This window comes from Lygodium microphyllum, chromosome 20 (assembly GCF_053477565.2).
Source record: "Lygodium microphyllum isolate KBCC chromosome 20, Lygodium_microphyllum_v1.1.10, whole genome shotgun sequence".
NCBI classification, from domain to species: Eukaryota; Viridiplantae; Streptophyta; class Polypodiopsida; order Schizaeales; family Lygodiaceae; genus Lygodium; species Lygodium microphyllum.
Window position 1 is genome coordinate 119,159,962 of NC_141154.1, and position 25,694 is coordinate 119,185,655.

At 41.1% G+C, this 25,694-nt stretch overlaps 1 protein-coding gene across 2 annotated transcripts; it reads left to right on the plus strand.

Annotated features, from left to right (window-relative positions):
- Positions 1-12,266: 12,266 nt before the first annotated feature.
- Positions 12,267-14,675, plus strand: LOC148019310 (uncharacterized). 2 transcript variants are annotated; one of them, XM_087660910.1, is made up of 2 exons: positions 12,267-12,730; positions 12,839-14,675. In XM_087660910.1, the coding sequence occupies exons 1-2, from the start codon at positions 12,688-12,690 to the stop codon at positions 13,984-13,986; spliced, it is 1,191 nt and encodes a 396-aa protein (XP_087517036.1). In that variant the 5' UTR covers positions 12,267-12,687; the 3' UTR covers positions 13,987-14,675. The 2 variants fall into 2 exon arrangements, with proteins under 2 accessions (XP_087517036.1, XP_087517037.1); XM_087660911.1 differs by having other exon boundaries at positions 12,268-12,538.
- Positions 14,676-25,694: the final 11,019 nt, after the last annotated feature.

Genomic DNA, 25,694 nt, shown 5'->3' on the forward strand with positions numbered 1-25,694 from the left:
TTTTCTGCTAATTACAGCAACTTTCAATTTTGCTTTTTTGCTTTGATTTGGAATAGTATGGTTGGTCATCTGAAAGATACAACTCTCTTTAACATTGCCAAGTTTGATGGTACCAACTATGGGTATTGGAAGGCCCAAATATGGCAGGTTTTGGTGTAGAAGTTGCAGATTAAACCCTTACATTTCAAGGGTGTTAAACCTGAGGATATGGATGATGATGTTTGGATGGAAGTTGATGAGCTATGCAATTCTACCATTATTTTGTCACTCTCAGAAGTGGTCCATCATAATGTTGTTGAAGATGAAAATCAGAGTGCATGGGATTTATGGGAGAAGAATCAAGAGCTCTATGCGCAGGAGAGTCCTGCGTCACAGATGTATTGGATGAAGTAGGTAATGGACCTTCGGATGAAGGAGGGGACCTCCCTTTCATCTCATTTCAGTTAGTTTCATGCTATCATGAAGAGTTTGTTGTCACACAGGGTATTAAGTTCAAAGACAACTTGCACCCATTGTTTCTACTTGGCACCTTGCCTAAATCATGGGATGTCTTTCGTACTATCATATGCACGAACAAGCTTGATGGGCTAAAAATCAAAGATATTGAGAGTGCTTTATTAACTGAGGAAATCAACAGGAGAAACAATTATGCTTCCCGCTCTTCACATGCATTGACCATTAGAGGTGGCAGACATGGTAGGTATGATAATGATCATAAGGGGAGGGACTCTTAGAAGTCCAGGTCCAACTCACGTGGTCACATTAAGTCCCATGGACAGAAGTCTGATCTTACCTATCATTATTGTGGGAAAACATGACATATTAGGCCACAGTGCCATAAAATGCGCAATGATAAGCGCAAGGAAAAGGGAAAAGAAAAAGTGCATGAAAAGTCTTCTGAGTGTAGTATTGTACCTACAAAGTCCAGTGTGAAGATAGAAGAGGTTAATGTCATGCAGGCCACTGATTCAGATGATGATTACATACTTGTAGCTTCTTCATGAGATGCCTTACAGGCTTCTGAGATACATTCTATGTATGCGCAGTGCTGGCTCTTGGATTGTGTCCTTTTATGTGACACCTTGTCGAGATTGGTTTCATACCTATCGTACCATGTCTAGTTCTGTGCATCTTTGTGAGGACAAGTCTCTTGATATTGTGGGCATTGGAGAAGTTAGGCTGCAGTTTCCTTCTGGCAGTTCTTTTGTTTAGCATGATGTACGCCATGTACATGTGTTGACTCACAGTCTTATGTCAGCTAAACAGCTTGATGATGCATGGTATTTTGTGTCTTTTGGAGACTCTGCATGAAAGATTACTTGTGGCAGGCTTGTGCTTGCAAGAGGTGCCAAGTCTGGCAGCCTCTATCCCTTACTTGTATCTGGAGCTACATTGAATCATGTTTTGTATGTGGGTTCTATTCCCTATGTATGCCTTTGGCATGCTCGTTTGGGGCATATGTCTCTTAAAGGAATAAAAATGCTCCGTGCTTTGCAGTATCTTTCGCCTTTTGACTCTTTGCATTTTGATTCTTATGATCATTGTTTGTATGGCAGGCAAACTAGAAATACACATAAAAAGTCTGGTAAGAAACGCATGGGTGAGACCTTGGCTCTTGTGCACTCAGATGTATGTGGGCCCATGCCCTATCAATCACTTGGTGGGGCAAAGTACTTTGTTACTTTCGTAGATGATTACTCACGTAAGGTTTAGGCTTATCCCATAAAAAGAAAATCCGATGCCTTAGACACATTTCAACGTTGGCTTACATTGGCAGAGAACCAATCTGGGAAAAGGCTAAAATGCCTAAGGTCAAATAACAGGGGTGAGTATGTCTCACGTGCTTTTGAGCAATTTTGTGATGAGTGGGATATTAAGCCCCTTACACTCCACCCCAGAATGGTATGGCTGAACACATGAATAGGACCATTCAGGAAAGAGTCCGTAGCATGCTTAGCTAGGCTAGCTTACCGCAGGACTTTTGGGCTGAGGTAGTTACTACTGCAGTGCATCTCATTAACAGGTCGCCTAGCAGTGGCATTGACTTTCAGGTTGCAGAGGAGGTATGGGCAGGCAAGTCCCCCCTCTTATGATCATTTGCGCGTCTTTGGATGTGAGGCATTCTGCCATGTGTCCAAGAACAAACGCAATAAGCTAGATCCTAAAAGTGTCAAATGCATTTTAATTGGCTATGGAGATGCAGGCAAGATGGTTACCATCTATGGAATTCGCAGGCACGGAAAGTGATCCGCAGTCATGATGTCATCTTTCATGAGGAAAAAATGTATATGTAGCCTAAGAAAGTGGTTGAGGTACATAGAGTTATCTTTCAGGAGGAGCCACCTACTCATGTTCAGCCCGACCGCTCCACAGCCAGCTAGACAGTGTGCATCATCACCTTGATGCTCATGGCCCAGATGCTAGACATGCTGATGTTAGACATGATGTCGGTCAGGCAGCAGAGCCTGGGTTGAGGCGCTCTACTAGAGATAGATGACCTCCTAACCATTTTGCACCCTCTATGGATTATGTACTGGTTACAAATGCAAGAGAGCCTCTCACTCATAATGAGGCTATGCACATGGGTGATTGTCACACTTGGGAGAGGGCTATGCAGTCTGAGCTTGACTCGTTGTATAAGAATCAGACTTGGGATTTGGTTTCCTTGCCTCAAGGTAAGAAGGCTTTGCCATGCAAGTGGGTATACAAGCTGAAAAGTACCCCTGGACACCCCAAGCCGGCATGCAAGGCTCGATTGGTTGTTAAGGGTTTTAAGCAGGAGCATGGTGTTGACTTTGATGAAGTTTTTTGTTATGTGGTCAAGATAACCACCCTATGCTTAGTCTTGGCCTTGGTTGCACAACTTGACCTGGACTTGTACCAGATGGCCTTTTTACATGGGGACTTGCATGATGAGATTTACATGGTGCAGCCTAAGGGCTTTGCAGACCCTGGCAAGGAACACCTAGTGTGCAAGCTAAAGAAGAGTTTATATGGCTTGAAGCAGGCACCTAGGGAATGGTACCATAAGTTTGATGCATTCATGCAGTCATACGGCTATAGCCGCAGTGCTATGGATCCGTGCTTGTACATGAAGAAAGACGTGACAATTCCTTACTGATTTTGGTACTCTATGTGGGTGACATGCTTTTAGCAAGGACAGCTCATGAGGAGCTAGATGTGTTGGGGGTAAAGGCGCCTCCGCCGTGCCGCCCCGTGTATTACTACACTGACAGTACCCGCCACTGCACACTGCAGGTGGCGGGCGCCCGTCACGTCACTTTATTCTTTATTCTTTTAGTGACAGTTTGAATAAAGGAAGGCCCGGTCACACATTGTGACTGTTGGAGTTCCCATTTCTTGTCTCTCTCTTTCTTGCTCTTGCTCTCCCGCCATAGCTCGCGTGCAAGCTTCGATCCTTCTCACCTTTCAACTGGTATCAGAGCTTGGCATTCTCTTGCTCGAGCTCGACTCGGTGCTTCCCGACCTTCGCATCGACTCGCTTCACGCATTGGGTCTCCATCCCGGCAGCCATAGCCGACCTCTTGAGCTCCCGACTCGCCCCGGCTTCCCGAGCTCCATCCTGGCCTTCTTGAGCTTCATCAGGGCCTTGCCCTTGAGGTATTGCTTCAGCATTTGCAGGCATTTGAGTGTATTCTCAGATTGAAACAGGGCAGGAACAAAGGGCAGCCACTCTTCTTGAGCTCCATAGCTCATATCTTCCCTCCCCTTTGCATTGGGCCTTCATGGCTTGGTATGTGCCTACCTTGGGCCATCATTGAGCCCCCCATTACCCCCTTTTCAGCCCATGTGGAGCAACAGCAAGTTCAGCACCAACAGGGCAGATTGCATCATTTTTTTCCAGGCTGTGAGCACTCATCTACTTCAGCTCCACACTTGGCCATTGCTTCTTGCTCTCTACCTTGATCAAGAGGGCTATAGACTTCATGTTTGATGTCATTCAAGCTTTGGGTATTGGTCTTGATCTTTCGGGGCTGATTTCTTCAGATTTGGGACTGTCATAAACTGTCATAACAGGCTGAAAACAGGGCAGCACCATTGGCATTAGCATTTGTTGCTTATACTCCATTCCGGTTGTGCTATTTGATGCCCGTATGCGGTCTACATGATGCCTAGTGCCTTGGGAATGTATGCACATGATTATGCCATGATTTTGGCTTGAAATATTGGCTGATTTAGGACTGTTATTTACTGTTATACAGTGCTGGAAACAGGGCAGCCACACTTGGCATTGGCATTTAATGCTTATACTCTACTCCGATTACCTTGTTTGATGCCCGTATGCGGTCTACTTCCTACCCGGATGTATTGGGGATGTATGCATTTGGTTTGACCATGATTTTGGCTTGAATTTGGGGCTGAAATCTACTGTTTAGAACAGTAAATACATGCTGGAATAACAGTGGGCTGAAGCAGTTAGTACGTCAGTGCATGTCATAAACCGATCGCCTTCCAGTGGATTGGATTTCCAAGTCGCAGAGGAAGTTTGGGCTGGTAAGCCACCCTCTTATGCGCATCTCCGTGTCTTTGGATGTGAGGCATTCTGCCATGTGCCCAAGGACAAGAGGAGTAAATTAATGTCACGCAGACTGAAGAGTCCGATGGTGGTGATGAGTTTATACTTGCAGCTAGTTCTTCTGATGCTTCACACTTGACTGAGACACCTAGTATGTATGCACAGTGCTGGTTATTGGATTCAGGTGCGTCCTTCCATGTGACGCCTTACCGTGAGTGATTTCACTCTTACCGTACTGTATCTGGATCAGTCAGACTTGGAGATGACAGGTCTCTTGATATTGTGGGCTGTGGAGATATTCAGTTGCAGTTTTCCACTGGCAGTTCCTTTTTGCTCAGGGATGTACGTCATGTACCTGCGCTTACGCGTAGTCTTATGTCTGCAGGACAGTTGGATGATGCAGGATTTCGTGTCTGTTTTGGGGATTCTGCCTGGAAGATTACCAAAGGCAGACTTGTGCTTGCTAGAGGCGCCAAGGCTGGCAGCCTCTATCCTCTTGTTGTATCTGGGTCTTCTGTAGACCATGTTTTGGCAGTGGGCTCTATCCCACATGTATCACTTTGGCATGCCCGTTTGGGGCATATGTCTTTGAAAGGAATGAAAATGTTATCTGGTTTGCAGTATCTTCCGCCTTTGGATTATGCATGTTTTGACTCGTGTGATCATTGTCTTTATGGTAAGCAGAATAGGTCTACGCATAAGAAATCGGGTAGGCCACGCATGAGTGAGCCCTTGGCATTGGTGCATTCCGATGTTTGTGGGCCTATGCCTTGCATGTCTATGGGTGGCGCGAAGTACTTCGTTACCTTCATTGATGATTTTTCTAGGAAAGTGTGGGCTTATCCCATAAAGCAGAAGTCCGATGTCTTGGCAGTTTTTCAGAGATGGCTTGCTCTTGTTGAGAACCAGACTGGGTATAGGCTGAAATGCCTTAGGACAGATAATGGGGGAGAATATGTCTCGCATGCTTTTGAGCAGTTTTGTGATGACAGGGGTATTAAGCGTCAGTTGACCGCCCCTTACACCCCACCCCAGAATGGTTTGGCTGAGCGCATGAACAGGACTATTCAGGAGCGTGTGCGCTCTATGCTTAGCCATGCAGGCCTACCCCCGAGTTTTTGGGCTGAGGCAGTTAGTACGTCAGTGCATGTCATAAACCGATCGCCTTCCAGTGGATTGGATTTCCAGGTCGCAGAGGAAGTTTGGGCTGGTAAGCCACCCTCTTATGCGCATCTCCGTGTCTTTGGATGTGAGGCATTCTGCCATGTGCCCAAGGACAAGAGGAGTAAATTGGATCCAAAGAGCATTAAATGCATATTTCTTGGCTATGGTGAGTCAGGAGAGATGGGCTATCGCCTATGGGATCCGCAGGCGCGGAAAATAGTACGCAGCCATGATGTCGTCTTCCATGAAGACAAGATGCACAGGCAGCCTGAGAAGGTGGTTGAGATCCGCAGAGTGATCTTTCAGGAGGAGCCTAAAGCTCTAGCACAGCCAGTAGTACAGCCTGTAGCAGTTCCTCCACAGGGCCAGGATGTTGGACAGGTAGTTAGACAGGCAGCAGAGCCTGCGGTGAGACGGTCTGCTAGAGATAGACGTCCACCTGACAGATTTCAGCCCTCTATGCATTATGTTTTGGTTACAGATGCAGGAGAGCCTTTCACTTATGATGAGGCTATGCGCAGGGGTGACAGTCACTCCTGGGAGAGGGCTATGCAGTCTGAGATAGACTCCTTGCATAAGAATGAGACTTGGGATTTGGTTGCCTTGCCTAAGGGCAAGAAGGCTTTGCCATGCAAGTGGGTGTACAAGCTGAAAAGTACCCCTGGACACCCCAAGCCGGCATACAAGGCTAGATTGGTAGCAAAGGGTTTTAAGCAGGAACATGGTGTGGAATTTGATGAGGTCTTCTCTCCTGTGGTTAAGATGACCACCCTGCGCTTAGTCTTGGCTTTGGTTGCACAGCTTGACTTAGATCTATATCAGATGGATGTCAAGACGGCTTTTCTACATGGGGACTTGCATGATGAGATCTATATGGATCAGCCTAAGGGCTTTGCAGAACCTGGCAGGGAGCACCTAGTGTGCAAGTTGAAGAAGAGCTTGTATGGCTTGAAGCAGGCACCTAGGGAATGGTATCATAAGTTTGATGCCTTTATGCAGTCACAGGGCTACAGCAGGAGTGCTATGGATCCGTGTCTTTACACGAAGAAAGCCCGTGATGGCAGTTTGCTTATCTTGGTACTCTATGTTGATGATATGCTGATAGTAGGGAAAGCTCATGATGAGCTAGATGCTCTTAAATCTCAGCTGAAGAAGAGCTTTGAGATGAAGGATTTGGGACAGGCCTCACATATACTTGGGATCCGCATTAAGCGCGATAGGCATCAGGGACTTTTGTATCTCTCACAGCGGGAGTACATTCATAAAGTCCTTGAGCGCTTCCGCATGCAGGACGTAAAGCCTATTGGCTGTCCATTACCTTCTTATGTGAAGGTATCACAGGCCGATTGTCCGCAGACAGATGAGCAGAGGGCCGAGATGGCCAAGATCCCTTATGCATCAGCCGTGGGCAGTTTGATGTATGCCATGATAGCCACTCGTCCAGATATTGCACATGCAGTTGGTGTTGTGGCACGCTATATGGCTACACCTGGCAGCAGACATTGGGATGCCGTGAAGGGTATCATGAGGTACCTGAAGGGCACAGCAGATATGTGTATTTGCTATGGCAGCCAGGATACAGGGGTCGTGGGGTACACTGACTCCGATTATGCAGGACATGCAGATAGTAGGAAGTCCACTTCTGGCTATGTATTCACCTATGCTGGAGGGGCTATCTCTTGGATGTCCAGGGTTCAGAAGTGTACGGCTTTGTCTACCACTGAGGCCGAGTATGTTGCAGCCACTGAGGCTTGCAAGGAGGCCATATGGTTAGGCCGTCTAGTTGCTGACCTTGGGATTGATGCTACACCTACACTGCATTCGGATTCTATGAGTGCCATTCAGTTGGCTAAGAATCCGGTCTTCCATGCGAAGACGAAACACATTGAGGTGAGGTATCACTTCATACGTGGTGTCGTGGAGGACAGGTCTGTTGACCTTGTCAAGATCTCCACTGACGAGAATCCTGCAGATTTGCTCACGAAGAGCCTCACTACTGAGCGCTTTGCCTTCCTCAGGAGGTTGATGGGCGTTGGATGAGATGTCACCTTTCCTCATCCCTTGTACCTATGTACATTTGTACTGTCTTTTCTTTTTCTTTTCTCTCTCACTAGGGCAGATTCGCCTTTAAGTGGGAGGTTGTTGGGGGTAAAGGCGCCTCCGCCGTGCCGCCCCGTGTATTACTACACTGACAGTACCCGCCACTGCACACTGCAGGTGGCGGGCGCCCGTCACGTCACTTTATTCTTTATTCTTTTAGTGACAGTTTGAATAAAGGAAGGCCCGGTCACACATTGTGACTGTTGGAGTTCCCATTTCTTGTCTCTCTCTTTCTTGCTCTTGCTCTCCCGCCATAGCTCGCGTGCAAGCTTCGATCCTTCTCACCTTTCAAGATGCTCTTAAGGCTCAGTTCAAGAAGAGCTTTGAGATGAAAGATCTGGGACATGCCTCTCATATACTTGGTATGCGCATTACGCGCGATAGATCTCAGGGACTACTCTATCTGTCACACAAAGGGAGTACATTCATAAAGTCCTTGAGCCCTTCCGTATGCAGGATATTAAGCCTATTGGCTGTCCATTACCTTATGAAGGTCTCACAGGCTAATTGTCCACAGACAGATGAGTAGAAGGCCAAGATGACCAAGATTCCATGTGCATCTGCTGTGCGCAGTCTTATGTATGACATGATAGCCACCCGTCCAGATATTGCTTTTGCAGTTGGGGTTATGGCACGTTATATTGCTACACCTGGCAAGAAACATTGGGATGTCGTGAAGGGTATCATGAGGTACATGAAGGGCACAACAGATATATGTCTTTGTTATGGCAGCCAGGATACAGAAGTCGTGGGGTACACTGACTCTGATTATGTAGGACATGCAGATAGTAGGAAGTCCACTTTTGGCTATGTGTTCACTTATGTTGGAGGGGTTATCTCTTGGATGTCCAGGGCGCAGAAGTGTATGGCCCTTTCTACTACAGAGGCCAAGTATATTGCAGCCATAGAGGCTTGCAAGGAGGCTATCTGGTTAGGCCATTTGATTGCAAACCTTGGTATGACAGATGCTATGCTTACACTGCATTCGGATTCTATGAGTGCCATTCAGTTGGCCAAGAATCAGGTCTTCCATGCGAAGACGAAACATATTGAGGTGAGGTATCACTTCATTTGCGAGGTTGTTGAGGACAAGTCTATTGACCTTGTCAAGATTCCGACTGAGCAGAATCCTACAAACTTGCTTACAAAGAGCCTCACTACCGGAGCGCTTTGCCTTCCTCAAGAGATTGATGGGCATTGGATGAGATGACGTCTCTTTTCTCATCCTGTTGTACATGTGTACATGTTGTATTGTGTTTTCTTTCTTTTTTCTCTCTCACTGGGACAGATTCACCTTTAAGTGGGAGGTTGTTGGGGGTAAAGGCGCCTCTATCTAACCGCTCGTGTATTACTACACTGACAGTACCCGCCATTGCACACTGTAGGTGATGGGCGCCCGTCACAGTCACTTATTCTTTATTCTTTTATGACAGTTTGAATAAAGGAAGGCCCGGCCACACATTGTGGTTGTTGGAGTTCCCACTTTTGAGTCTCTCTCTCTCTCTCTCTCTTGGCTCTTGCTCTCTATCCACCATAACTCTCACCGCCAAGCTTCTTCCTCCTAGATTCCACTTCCCTTTCATTCCCTGTCCATTGTAGATGATGATGCCATTTGTACAAAATAATAACTAAATATCGAGTTGTGATAACAACAATAAAAGTAACAAACTATACCACGAAATTGGTAGACTTTGTGTAACACTTGCTAAATATAACTAGAATTGAGATAAGATAGAAAACAAACCTCTACTCAACAATAATGCATATATCATTATCCAAAAGCTATGAGAATCACTACACATAGTTAAAAGCAATGATCGACTAACTACAGGGCCATTGCTTAGCAATAATGCATGTATCACCATCCAAAAGATGTGAAAATCACTGCATACAATTAAAACATGGTATTATAACATCAATGTATCCTCACATATATAGTAGCATAACAACATCCAACTATTCAAAAGTACATCGAAAGACTGATCTCCCTAAAACCACTGTAATGCATCAAGGAATAACATTCTTGCTCATTCACGAGCAAATATGCATAGGCAATATGATAATATATGTAGCTCAAGAATTGCTACAACATATACATCAGAGTCTCTACTCCAATAACACTTGTTGCATACAATATTAGCTAATAGCAAACTCCAAAATTGGGAGATCTATAATCTGTAACCTATGTGAAATAGCTTGCTTGCTTCTAATAGTTTGTTATATGTTACTAATGCATGATAACCTATATATATTGTCTCCATAATAGACACTGTAAGCCTTGACATATTTTGCAATTTCTAAATAGTTTTTATAGAATTGTAGAAAAAGATGAAATAACCTAGTATGTTGTAGTTATAGATAAAAAATTGAGCCTGAAGTAGGCATAGAATTGAAAAATGAAGTAAATTGAGCACTTTTATGATATCCTCAAGAATTTGCCGACCTCTTTCCACATGTTGAATTTTGTCCAAAATAGAGACCATGAAGAAATATCTTGAGTACGCTAGCTAGAGACTACCTCCTACACCGATACCAATTGTTGAAGCTACAACAAGAATGGCAATTGCACACACACCCACATATACAAAGAAGATGCTTTGTGATGCCTCCAATAGCTCTCTAGTGAGCAACACTTTATTATCTTACTACCCAAAGAATAAAGGATAAACATGTACATATATAGTTAGGATTAGTGAGTAAGATGGATGACCAACCACATTGACCTTTATCCCAACACAAATATCAATAATAACAGTGGTGGTTATGTTCATAATGTATAGAAAATTTAAGGCACTTCAAGAGTGAGTGATGATACTAAAAATTATAGCTTCTACCATGGTTCTCTCAATCACACATCAGAATGGATAAATGCGCATTTTAAAATGACATGTAATTCAGAATTTGAAGTGACAAATTGATTAAGTGAACTTGTCCTTTCAATAATTGTGGCTTCTTCTGTAGTTTGCATTTATTTGGATTTAGTATCCTAAAACCTATTCTTGCAATTTTCTAAAATAAGGAGAGTAGTGTAAAGGTGACATATATTACACATTGCCCATAAAGTCATGCTTTAGTAATGGTTTAGGGGATTTTTCTTTTTTTCAAGGGAGTAACTAACCTGCTTAAGTAACTCTTTGTATGTTACCAACCATCGAAATCAAGACAATAGAAAATGAGAAACTAGCACTAGGCAAGGCTCCCGTGCAAGATGTATACTTTTGGTTTTTTTACCAAAACTTCGTAAATCATTATATCTTACAAGAAATAACACAAGGAAAAAAAAAACAGTACATGCAATGCTACATGTATGTTGTGCGCTCTTTATTTTCTTAATAGAACTTTGTAAGTTTCACTTTATATAAGAGTGATGCCCCACCAACTTATGTATGTGCAGTGAGGACTTCATTTGAACATGGTCACACTTAAGTAGTGAAATTAGTCCCCATTGTTTGCACTTCCATAAGCAAATCAAAGGAGAGAGAAGGTTCCATCTACCACATGATACCAACTCGCTTATCTCAATCTAGTGAGTTCATGAAGTACCCTCTTCTTTGAGAGTACCACATAGACTTTCCAAAGTCTTGACACACATTTTTTGCTCATTAAGTATACCATTTCAATGTCATATGGACATATATAGGTAGAATTTACATGCATGTTTCCTTATTGTAACAAATCTTGTCGAAAATTCGCAAGTGATTAGTGTTTACAACCAATATCCTCGAAATAGTTAAACTTTTTTGAAGGGTATGGACTCTTCTTAAACCAACAAAGCGACTGGACATACCTTTTTAGAAACTTACATTGCCTTAGAAATTCTCTTTACAACTTAAAATCTAAGCCTAAGAGGAAATCTTCAGAGCTAACCAGCTTTGTGATAAGCTGACACCACCACATTTCCCAAACAATGGCACTGCATATCTGCAAGTTGGATTTCTGCAGAGTTCTGCTGTTCCGAAAATTTTCGTTGCAATCTAAAATCCTTCTATGCGTATGAGTAAAAGGAAATCTGCAGAGCTAATGGGCTCAACAACAAAGCTAGCACACAATTTTTGCAAACAATGGTGTGTGTGTGTTGAAGGAAGGGTGATTTTATGTGCGAATTGCGAGCCTCGGGAGCGGTTGTGGGACGGCAGTAGGAACGGGTGCTATCTCAAGTCAAAAAGGGTATATATCACGATCTGTGGAGAACAAGCAGCGTCCACAGCTTTATTAGAGAGAGAGAGAGAGAGAGGGAATGGAAGGTGGGTCCCATGCGCTCCAAATATAGAGCTGACGGGTTAAAAAAAGGGAAATGACAGCGTGGTAAGAAATTCAGCATTTTCACACCCGCGTTTCTCATTTAATATGTCGGTTTTTTTCTCTCGTCCAGTTCAGTTGTAAATAAAACACGCGCGCTCTTTATTATTATTATTATTATTATTATTATTATTATTATACAGTGATTACACACAAAGACAAACTCTACTCCCAGTCCAGTCCTCACACTCGCACACACAGACACAGAGAGAGAGAGAGAGAAGCACACAGACAGAGAGACAGAGAGAGACACATACACAGGGAGAGAGAGAGACACAGAGAGAGAGAGAGAGAGAGAGAGCGACATACACACGCAGCACACAGACAGCGCAAAGAGAGAGAGAGAGAGAGAGACACACACACACACAGACACACACACACACACAGAGAAAACGCTTCCGCTTCCAGTCTCATCCTCTATTCTTTCACACAACTGGGGTATCATCTTTTCTCTGTCCTAATGTTATTTCAGTAGATAGTAGATGGTTGTTACATGACTAGTGTTGCTAATCCAAGTGCTGGATTTGTTATCAGTAGAGATGTTTTGTGTTTAATGGGCTGTTGTGCTAGATTTGTAATCGGAGTAGATGATTGGATTTTCTGTTACGGTAAACGATCTTCGCCTCAGTGGTATACGCATTTTTTTGTGTCTGTTAGACATTTATTGCACGAATGTTATGTAATCGAATCAGTTGGAAATCATTGCATGTCTCTCTGATACGTCATAGTTCGTTGCAGTTAATCACCAGAGAAGATTGATTACCGACAAAATGATGCAAGATTCATCACTATTGAATTCTGGGGAGATGCCCATGGAGCACATGTTGCCTAATCCCAGCAGGCCCAGCAGCAGCTCCAGCCCCAGTATAATCCAGCCTCCTCCTGTGGATAATCAACGCCCCCGCGGCAAGCCAAACAGCAGCAATTCAGATCAGCAAGCCCTCAAGTGCCCGCGATGTGAGTCTACCAACACCAAATTCTGCTACTACAACAACTACAGTTCACAGCAGCCTCGGCATTTCTGTAAGAATTGTCGACGGTACTGGACCCATGGCGGAGCACTCCGCAACGTCCCTCCGGGCGGGGGTTGTCGAAAGAACAAAAGAGCCAAGCAGAGACTAGCTGGTTTGGATGTAGATGGCACATCTGACATACTGGCTGCCAATCTTCACAATGGATGCTCCCCTCTTCTCCCCAACTTTGCTTTCCCTGGCACAGCTCTGAATGATGAGCACAATCGGATGCTGCGGTTCGCGCTGTCAGCCAGCTCCCAAGATCAGACCATGATCAGATTGAGGGATGAAGCATCTAGGGGCTTCTCAAGCAATGTCTTTGATGATCTACAAGGGGCGGCCGCGGCTTCTCTACCGACATATCCATCCCTCATTCACATGGCATCTTCTTTTGATCATCATTGCCTTTTCAACAACATGGGTGCACCTGCCATTAAAGTCGAACCAGAAGCCATCCTTCCATATCATGGATGTGGTGAAGGCCGGTGTGATCTAGGCTTCCCAGATGCCTCATCTGTGATGCAGATGAGTGGTTCAGCAACAGCCACCATAGCATCTTTTGAAGAGCAGCTCTCCAGCTTCTCCAACGACTCGTTGGAGTCTGAGCTGAGGACGCAACAGCAGGCAAAGCTGCCAGTGCATTTGTCAGCAGATGAGATGTTTATGCCAAGCAGCTTGAACATGAATGTGCATGATACAAAAGCTCTGAATGGCCTGTTGGATGGGCAAAACGAATGGCAGCAACAGGCAACAGGCGCATCATCGATAGACGACAGTGTGTTCGATTCTCATCATCACACATGCCATACATCAAGGTGGCTAGATCAGATGCAGTCGAGAACATCCACCACCATGGCTAGTGCTATGCACTAGCAACTCATAGTTCTCCTTTTCCGTCTCCAACGATGGAGAATTCATCCATCAATCACCCAATCTCGAGGGAGACAGATCCATTCAAAGGGAAGGGGAGGGGGGGAAGCTCTGCTTGCATCCTTCCTTACAAGGCTGTCTTTTTGTCAAAACAGCCAATCCATCACCTCTTACCCATTTTTTGGGATGGCATATGTGAGTTTGCCCCCCATTATTTTTTTCTTTTTCTTTTTTTTAATTTTCCGCATCTCTTCCTTTTTCCTTCCTTGAGGTGTTTTGATAGATTTTTTTTTTCCCCTCTTTATTTTCAAGGGAGGCAAAAGCTCCCCTTCTAAGATCAATACTTCACAGGATTGATATGTCGGTTACTACCAATAAAGTAGCAGCAGCCCTCCATATGCCCAATTCTTCATGTGGCATTCATTGTAAATCTTGCTGCTAGTTGAGTTTCTAGCCTTCCCTTTCATGATGGCTGGTTGATACTGGGGGATTTTTGTTACCTAGTCAACCTTAATCATGCCAATTTTGTGTAAGTGCGTGTTAAACACGCCGAAGGTTTGGCCAAACCATTGACTTATCATGCCACATAAGCAACCCTTGCATTAGTTATCTAAGCTTTGGGTTGCACACATTGTTATTACTACTATGCTAAGAATATAACATTTCCTCTCTTTTTTTTTGTACAGAGAAAACAAAGCCTCCATACTATGTCTACATATGACATTTGTGGTTTTCTTTTCTCCAAGTGTATTGAGCATTGCAGTTGAAAGTTGTGTAATCTTTATGTACTTGGCTTGTCTTTTGACAATGTAATATAGATGTATCTTTCTTTGTTAGACTCGCCATAATGGAAGAGAGGCCCCAACTTTTAAGTAGAGCTTGATTGTGTAAACCGTGGTTTTTTTTCATACACAAATCATGCATCATATGCAGACGGGCATGAAAGTATGATTGGAGTATGACTCACACCTTGGGGTTGAATCATAGGTTGTTAATTTTAATTTAAGACACAGTAAATAGGTATCTAAATCTAGTATTTTATACTAAATTGAGTTAGCTAGCTAACAAGTTGAATGAAAATTGTCTGGCATCACTTACACTTGCATGTAAATTGTCTCCTTCTACATTGTTGAGATGGCAAGCTCAACATGTACGGGCGTTGATAATGGACCGTCTGGCTAGATGGGTCCGCATACTACACATAGCATATTGGTAGCCATTTTGATACTCACATGGCTACTGACTTATCACATATTATATTTAGGTTATTACACTTACTTACAGTTGGTAAATATATAGTGCCAGTCGATTAGTGTAATCGATTATGCATTGTTTGACTTAGAATGTCACTTTCTTTTATGTTATATATTATCTATACTTTGTGTATATTGAATAGTGTGTGAAAGAAGAAGAAAAAATCAGCAAGAAAATATTTTGGTCTCCATCTCTCTTGTGTTCTTGAGTAGCTTCCTCTTGTATATACAATGTGTGTTTGGCGCATCAGCTCAAGCAAAGTCTCTCACCACGTGATTCTTGACATGATATCAAAGCAGCGCCACTGAGAGGTTGATTTTGAAGGCTGAAGTGAAGGAGAAGAAGCAAGGTTTAAGCAAGCAACGGGTAATAAGCTCTCCCATTCTTTCATTCTCTTTTGGATAGTGCCTGTGAAAGCATCGAAAGCAGGGTAGAGTGAAAATCTCAGATTACTATGAGATTTAGAGTGTAAGTAAAGCACAGTATATTCTGTAGAAGATAAGCCCTTTAGGACTTGTCCACAGTTGTTTTGGGCGTCTAAGACCGTTTTAGGCTCCGTTTTAGAGCCGCAAGGTTGTGGACAACAATTTTAAGGTACACTATGATTTCGGCTGTATTAACCGAAAGTTGATGCATAGGTTACAGGTTTCAAATCTGTAATTTTTAAGGTGTTTGTAGGAAGCAAACATAAGGTTTATTTACAATCAGGTTGTAGATTACATGTACTATTGAGCAATCAATGAAAAAAGTTGCTTGGTGTATTGTTGTGCACGTGTTGTGAAAGATTGCAAAAGACTAGCTTGCTGTGTTGTATCCTTGTTTGTGAATATGATAGAGAACAGTGGAAATCTCATTATTGAGAAGCTCAACAATAACAACTACCCTTCATGAAAGTTTCGTGTGACGAACTTTCTCATTGGAAATAGTCTTTATGAGGCTGTTTCATGTATGAAGAAAAGGAGCCATAGATGGGTATCCCTTCGACTGCAGATGAATTAAAAGCATAGAAAGAATGAAATGTGAAAGACAAAAAGATGATGTACTAGTTATTTGCAGTCATTGATAATACGATTTTGGGACATATCAAGAATGCATAAACTTCACATGTAGCTTGGACAATTATTGAGAACATGTTTTCAGTAAATACAAAGACACAAAAGATTCAACTCAAGTAAGAGTTGAATGCCTTGAAGAAATGAAAAATGTCTGTTAATGAGTATGTATTGAAAGTGAGGAGTATTGCAGATGCTTTAGCAACGATTGATACAATGCCTGATGATAATGATTTGGTTTCATCCACTTTGAGTAGCCTTAATAATGAGAAGACATGGAAATCATTTGTTACTTCAGTATACGTACGGAAGTTATTTTCAAATTTTAATGAGCTGATCTCTCTCATGATTACGGAAGAGATCAATATGCAAGGTGACTCATCTGAAAAAAATGGTGAACATGTTCAAGTATTTTACTCAAGTTCAGGAAGGGGACGTGGCAGATACTCTTCGAGAGGCCGTGGTATGGGACGTACTGGCGATAACTAGCAAAAAAGGTTCAATCAACAATTTGGTGAAATGAAAGTTTCAAGAGACTAAGAAAACTTTAGAGGTAGGGGGAGCTCTAGAAAAAGAGGTGGATGGCAGAATAGAGGTTCTGGAAATTCTGCTATTGTTTGTCATTATTGTGGTAAAACAGGTCATATTGCAGTCAATTGTTATGCTAAGAAAGATGACATTCGCAGTGGTAAATTGCAGCAAAGAAATTATGCATCGTCTTTATGACAAAATGAAGACAAAAATGAGCATCTGTTTATTATGCAACATATGATGAATGCATTTACAAAAAAGGAAACACATGATAATATATAGTATGTTGATTCATGTAAATCTAATCATATGACCAGTCATGTTGAATGGTTTGGAAAGATATAGAACTTACAAAATCCATATTATGTGCAGATGGGTGATGATTCATGCCACCCAATTTTACACATTGGAAAGATTCACTTGTCCTTGTATGATGGCCAAACAAAGAGTTTAATAAATGTATTATATGTGTCATCAATCACAAAGAATCTAGTGTCTATTGGCTAAATGATAGCGCATAGGTTGCAAGTCCGATTCAATGCAAAAGGTTATTTTGTAAAAGACTTTAATGATAAGTGTAAGTTGGTCGCAAAAGGAAGTAGAGTTAGCCGCATGTTCACTTTAGATGTTGGAATTCTTGCAATAAATACTGCTATGTATACTAAAGGAAAAGTGGTTGTAGATATTGAAATATGACATACACGTATTGGATATGCAAATGTGTAAATTCTGAAATTAATGTAGTCCAGAGGATTGGTTACAGGGTTGCCTTCATTTAGAGTTATAGAATCGCATAAAGTCTGTGAAGCATGCCAGTCTAGTAAACATGCAAGACAACCCTTCTCGTATGATAAAGAAGTCGGTAGAAAAATACTTGATGTAGTGCATACGGATGTTTGGGGGCCTACACAGAATGTATCCCTTGGTGGCAGCAAATACTTTGTCACATTTATTGATGACTATTCAAGGAAGTTATGGGTATACTTCATGAAGGAAAAGAGTGATGTGTTTGAGCACTTCAAATCTTTTAAGACAGTTGTTGAAACAAAAACATGCTTAAAAGTGAAATGCTTGAGATTAGACGGAGGGGGAGAATACTTCTCTAATGAGTTTAGTGGCTTCTTGAGGACTCATGGGATAAAGAGGCAATTTACTTGTAGGTATAGCCCATAGCAAAATGGGGTTACAGAAAGAAAAAATATGCATATTGTAGAAGTCACACGGGCATTAATGGCTGAAAAGAATATGCCCAAGCATTTTTTGTCTAAGGCTGTCCATACTGCTGTCTATATTATGAACATAACCTCCACAGCTGCAGTTCATGGGATGACTCCTAAATAATGCTTTATTGACAAGAAGCCCGATGTATCGAACTTGAAGGTATTTGGATGTGTTGCATATGTTCATGTGCCAAATGAGCTACGGAAGAAGCTAAATTCAAAGGCAAAAAAATGTATTTTTATTGGATACTCTTTAGAGTAGAAAGGGTATTGCTGTTATAACCCTGTCACAGGTGAGTTCAGAGTGAGCAGGGATGTTATCTTTGATGAGATGGGGAGCTGGTATGCACTTGATGGTGATATATTAGATGATGATAATGATCGGGACAACTATGTGCAGAAATAAAAACAAGAATCATAGTCTTAGTGGACCAAAAACATCATCTGGTACTATACCTACAATGAGCCCTTGGTCTGAGAGACTAAGGAGTAGCCCCACATCTTCGGGTGGATCTATAAGTGTTGCAGGGAAGGACAAAGGAAAGAAGAAAGTACTGGATGGTAATGATATATCTACCAGTCATTTGGGATTTGACGGAGATTCTAGTGGTTTAGAGAGTTTGGATAATGAGCTTGGTATTCCTTCAATCAGGACACTAGGTGTACATAGAGCTCATAGTAATGTAAAGGCTCCATTGAGTGATCTAGTGGTACGCAGATCTAGTAGGGTCAGATACCCTGTTAAAAGATTTGGTTTTGAAGGTTATGCAGCTCACCATTATACTTATATGGTGAAACTAGTTGAGGATGTTGAGCCCACTTGTTTTGAGAATGTTGTTGGTCATGCTCATTGGGATGCAGCAATGGATAAGGAGATGGCTGCATTAGAAGCCAATAAGACTTGGGATTTGGTACCCTTACCTAAGGGTAAGAAAGATATTGGCTGTAAGTGGGTTTACAAAGTCAAGCATAATGCAGATGGTTCAGTTAGCAGGTATAAAGCTAGGCTGGTTGTAAAAGGCTACGCTCAAACATATGGCATAGATTATGAAGAGACATTTAGTCCAATTGCTAGGATGGCAACTGTTAGATGTGTGATTGCCTTAGCATCAGCGAAAGGTTGGAGTTTGCAGCAAATGGATGTTAAGAATGCCTTCTTGCATGGTGAATTGCAAGAAGAAGTGTATATGGAGTAGCCAGCAAGTTATGAGGATTTAGAGCATCCCATATATGTGTGCAGGCTAAAGAATGCGCTCTATGGGCTGAAGCAAGCACCTAGAGCATGGTCTGACAAGATTGGAGAGTATCTTGTCAATATTGGATTTTGTATTTCTGATGCTGATCACTCACTTTATGTGAGAAAGGGAGATGCATGTTTGGTCATCATAGTCATCTATGTGGATGACTTAATTGTTACAAGTGATAGTGACAATGGAATTGCTGAAGACAAGGACTTCTTGAAAAAGAAGTTTGAGATGAAAGATTTGGGTGAGGTGATATACTTTTTTGGTATTGAGGTGATCGGATATGATGATGGTATATGGCTATTCCAAAGGCAATATGGCTTGGATATGTTATCCAAGTATGGTATGACAGCATATAAGCCTCTTTCAGTACCATTAGAGAAAAATGTGCAGGTGAGTGCCGACTTTGGGGATGAGATAGAAGACCCTACTATGTTCAGGAGGATAGTAGGGAGTTTGATTTACATTACTATCACAAGGCCAGACTTAAACTATGCTATTTGCCTTGTCAGTCAGTTTATGCAGATACTTAGAAAGCTTCATTTGGATGCAATTAGACGTATATTGAGATATGTGAAGTCCACTTTACATTATGGACTTTTTTATGAGGCAAGTAAGGATGTACAGGTCTTTGGATACACAGATGCAGATTGGGCTGATAGCGTGTCAGACAGAAGATCTACTAGTGGATTCATGTTTTCCCTTGGTAGTGTAGCAGTTACATGGAGCAGCAAAAAGCAACCTACAGTTGCTTTATCGAGTACAAAGGCTAAGTATAGAGGTGCTGCTATGACAACATGTGAGGTGGTATGGCTGCAAAAGTTATTAGGTGATTTGGATGTGCACGGAGATGGTCCATTTGTCATTCATTGTGACAACATGAGCAGCATATAGTTAGCTAGGAATCCAGTGTTCCATGCTAGGACAAAACACATTGAGGTGCACTACCACCTTGTGTGAGAGAAGGTACTTACAAGAGAGATTGACTTGGTATATGTCAACACACAGGATCAGATAGCTAATATTTTCACAAAGGCATTGGGTGCAGAGAAGCTTCGAAAGTTCCGAAGCTTACTTGGAGTTGCAGAGATAGAGTTGAGCTTGAGGGGGAGTGTTGAGATGGCAAGCTCAACACGTGCGGACATTGATGATGGACCGCCTGGCTAGATGGGTCCACACGCTATACTTAGCATGTTTGTGGTCATTATGACACTCACATGGCCACTGACTTATCACTTATTATATTTAGGTTGTTACACCTACCTAGAGCTAGCAAAGATATAGCGCCAGTCGATTAGTGTAGTCGATTATGCACTATTTGGCTTAGAAGGCCACTTTCCTTTATGTTGTATCTTATCTATACTTTGTGTATAGTGTGTGGAAGAAGAAGAAGAAATCAACAAGAAAACATTTTGGCATCCATTTCTCTTCTTGTGTTCTTGGGTGAGCTTCCTCTTGTGTATACAGTGTGTGTTTGGCGCAGCAGCTCAAGCAAAGTCCCCCACCACGCAATTCTTGACATACATGGCTTCACAATTGTTATAAATTTCCATTTTATTTTTTAATTTCTTTCCACTTGTGTTGGCCTGGAGCAAAAGAATGGAGATAAACCTTCATCAAATGAAGATATTACAACTAATTTAGCTTGCTAAAATGCCAATTTTAGGTGTAAAATATAAAATTTCATAGATTTTAATGCCAATACTAAAGGGAAAAAGAGTTTCTCAAGTATTTGAGAGTTTAGTGTTGCTAATATCAAATTGTTTTGAAATTTTTGGAAATTTCAGACTCACATGAGAATGAGAAAGAAAGAGGGAGAAAGACAGAGAGAGGCGAGGAAAAAAACAATAAGAAAAAGCTTACTCTTCAACTTTGGGACAGTCAATATCGAGGCTAAATATTGAATCAACCTGTTGCATAGTCACAAGTAGATTTTTCACATTTTGGGGTAGGAAGAAGCCTAGGTAAGAGAAAGCAACGCCTTCATGAGTGAAATGCCAAGCGTTTCTCATGTTTTTTGTTGAGTGACATCCTTTTTGGCAAAGTTGTCATGTTTACTACCTTTCTCAAATGTATCTCAAGTATGAAACTAGATTTCATACTTGTGTTTTCATATGTTTTTCAGACGTCTGATTGGCCAAACAGACGCGTCTGATAAAAAACCATGGTGTAAGCTTCCTTGTTCACCTAATATGTTGGATAAAGTGTGGTCACTTGAGATGCTCATGGCTAGTGTTCATAGTTATTTTCAAGCCGATTGTATTATGGAAACTCTTTGGGATTAAGTTATTTGCACAAACACTTGAAATGGGTCATTATTTCCTTGACACACACATGTTTAAGCAATGCAACTGTTAAAGCATAGGGCTTTTTGTAGCACAAAATTTGAGGCAATTTCAACATGTAAGTTGTACTATATTGATACAATTCCAATAGTCCTTGATATGCTCACATGATAATCTAATTGTAGCATTTGTATACACTTGCCCCGTTCTTTATGGATAGGATAGTAATGTTGTATTGACCTTGTCTATGGCTATGCTATAAAAGCACTAATATACTTTGTATTATATTGAAATGATTTTAGCAAGCCTTGATATGCTCACATGATAATTTAAAATGATTGTAGCATTTTTATATTCATGTTGTATTCTTTTTGATGGGCAAGAATGTTTGTGTGGCACACTTGTCTATAGCTATACCATATAAAGTATTGATGCTGGTGGACAAGAGGCAATCCCTTCAAGTTATGTAGCCAACACTCTCCTAAGAGCACCATGACCTCTGGTATGGCACCAAATTCATAAACATTTAGAAAGTTACTGTTAAGAAAATTGATGAATTTTGAAAAAAAGAACAATAAATTTGGACAATAATGTTTCTTTGAATTCAAAATTCAAGGTCATTTTAGTTACAATATGATCATAACCATTCAAAATTTAAGAAATAAGCTACAAATAATCAAGATTCAAGGTTGAAGGTCTTTTGTATGGGCTTAGAAACATTATCTTGGGGGATAGTGCTTTTGAGTTTATTATGTAGTTGCAATTTGTGACTTAGATTGTAATCTATAAGCATTGCCTTATATATCTTGTTACACGTGCAACTAAAGGAGGTTTTTAATTTATATTTTTTTGTTTATTTGATTTTTTATTTTTTAAAATTTTATAAGAATGATAAAATTGACAAAGCACAAAAAGGAAAAGCAAAACATGTAAAGTAGCTTATATACTAAGAATGAAAAAACAAAGTAGCTCACTACTTGACCGTTGTTTTTTGCAAATCACATTCCAAAATCTCTCTCTCTCTCTCTCTCTCTCTCTCTCTCTCTCTCTCTCTCTCTCTCTCTCTCTCTCTCTCTCTCTCTCTCTCTCTCTCTCTCTACCCTTGTGCAAATGTTTGCACCATGTTAACCAAGGCTACAAGCATCATCAATCAAGTCATGCGTGAGTAAGAGGCCATGGAACTTGCTTCAAATGGGATGTAGACAAAGAGAGAGAGGCTCTAGGATGGTGCTTCAATACAAAGTGCAGACTGCACACCTTCAACTGCCTCAAAAGAAAGACATTCATGAACATGCAACCTAATTAAAGCTAACCCTCCTTGATTTCAATGCTGCTCATCAACCTGAAAGCATACACTTCCTCATGCATCCACACGATCGTATAAGGAATCTTAGTTCCCCATGGAGTGCCTACCTACCATGACAATTTAGCCATATTTGTTTTCTCATTACTTTTTTTTTTCTTATTTTTCTTGAGCATTATTACATCCTTTTTGTCCTTTAGGCCCTCTAACTTGCTTTATCCATCCTTGATCCCAAGGTTAAAATACTATATACATGGACCTTGTGTCTTTTTTATATCTTGCACCAATTCAACATGATTACCCTTCACAAAGGCATTGACAGTTCATATGATCACAAATTGGATTTGCAAACATTCGTGAAGGACCTACTCAAAGAAGAATGGCAATTTCAAATATCTTTGAAGCTATAACTATTCCAAGGTGTGGCTCCCATACAACCATTGCAACTAGCTCCTAAACAACCAGGCCCTCGATCCTTGCATCCCAGAGCTGAACTTGTGCATGTTGATGCACATGACATTGATGATGATGGTGTGGAAGTAGATCAATGTAGGTGCACTAGTTAGACATCCCCTACCATGAGACAAGTCAAAAAGCACTTTAAGAATCCCCCATGGGTGTCGACATACCCTTGGTAAATGATATTGGAGCTAACATAGTATGGCAGTGCACCTTCTTGTCACAATGGCCATTTGTAGCATGAGATGACCCTTTCTTTAAAAATAGTTAAGTTATTTACCCTTTGAACTATAGAAAAAGGATTCGGTCCCTCCCATAAACTTTGAGTTTTAAACCTATTTGATAATTTAGATACAATGGGCCATTTATTTGGTAAAAATAACAATTGTGTGGAATTATTAAAAGTATTGATAAAAATTTGGGTTTTGCTTAGTCAATATTCTACAGAGTCTGAGGTGTCAAAGCTAGCAACAACGATAATAATGCTAAGCATGGAGGAGGTGGATAGGGTGTGGTGTCGCATGAGGGAGGCTAGGATTGGCATGTGGGAAGTGGTGGGCATAGCTACAAGGGCCTATCATTGAAAGGTCAAGTTGCCATTGATGATTGACAAGGTTCTTTGTCACATTTATTGACAATTATGATGATAGTCTAGGTGGAGGCCAATGTGGTGGTGGCTCTTGTGGCATCATCACAATCCTATCCTTGTCAAGGGTCCCTACCTCTTAGTTGCCCGCTTTGTTTGCTACTGGAAGACCACATTCACATGAGATTTTTCCACAAAAAATGATAGATGGTCTTTGCATCATGAATAATCACAAACCCATGTACTTTAGCTCCATGACAATTGTTGCTAAAATTGGGAAATAGATTAAAAAATAGAAAAATCAAATGTGCAAGAAAAAACACGTGTGAAAGGTACCTTGCAAAAGCCACATGCAATTTGAGTAAACACATTCAACTCTACTAAATGGGTAATAAAATTTGAAGCTTAGATTCAACTTAAAGCAACAAAACATGTAACAAATGTTGAATAGAAGGATGTATCAAAGTGTGGGATAACACTATGTTCTAAGACGTAGATGAAGATGGCATAGATGAAGCTAAATCAAAAGAATAACATACTAGAGACACAAAAGCCAAAAGCATACAAAATGGCACCCATTTTCAAACAAGACCCAAAGGTGAAAGTACAAGCTATGACTTTGTTCTTCTAAGAATGCATGTGAAAGGCAAAGGCATGGACTATAATGACAATGTGCACTCTCTTCCTCTCTCTTTGTCCACGCATCAACCCTTGACATGGTCCAAGTCAAAGTAGTCCACAAACAATGAGAAGATGGTGTTGCTCAACAATACTACCACCCTCAAGTCTACCTCTAGCATACCATACCCTTGGTAGTTAGTGTATTGATTAATCAATTGTATTTAGTTTTTTAGTGAGTGTATTGTGCTACAATTACTTAGTGTATTATCATAACTAATTTGATACTAGTTAATTAGTTAGTGTATTTTATTGTAATTACTTAGTGTATTAGTATGACTAATTTGCTAGTGTATTTGTACCTTAGAATTAATTAATATACTTTGCCCTTTCAATTTTATCTCATCATTGTAGGGTTCACTTTAACAAATACAACTACAAATTGGATATGCAAAATCTTTCACAAGGCTAGAATCTACCATCTTCCCTTTTTGTCATAATGTGAGTGTTGTTCATCTAATTTATACTTTAAAATATATGTTTCATTTTGCTTAGATAACTTTAAAAACACATTCAATTCAACAAGATTAATATCATACATAAAAAGGGGCACATTCATTCAGCTCTTAGGAAAGGGGTGCACCCCTCTTTTGAACATTAAGAGGTGTTGGGTCAAAGAGAAATTTTTATGGAAAATGTTGTAGAAGATAGTCCCCTATGAATAATAAAAAGATGATCTACCATTTGGCCCACTAGTTTGCTAAAAGAGAAGTAAAGAGGAAGAGAATGACCCTCAAATGGGCATATAGAATGAATAATAGCCACCTCAAATGGTCTAATAATCAAAATTGCAAAACCTAAACTTGGTTAGCATATCTTTTGAGATAGGTTCAATCAAAGGAGCTCTACCTCATCACTATATTATGGATTTCAATCGTAAAAAATGGAGGGTTGCAATTGTACTACACTATTGCTATATTTGTCTTAGTATCTTGAGTTGTGGCTTTGAAAACCTCCGTAAGGTTCTTGGTAGCTCTTGAAAAACTTGAAGGATTTTGATTTTAAAGTGACACCCATCACACGCACACATGCACACACACACACACACACACAATCTCACTCTCACTCTCAAAAGGATGGCACTAACATGTTTGATAGC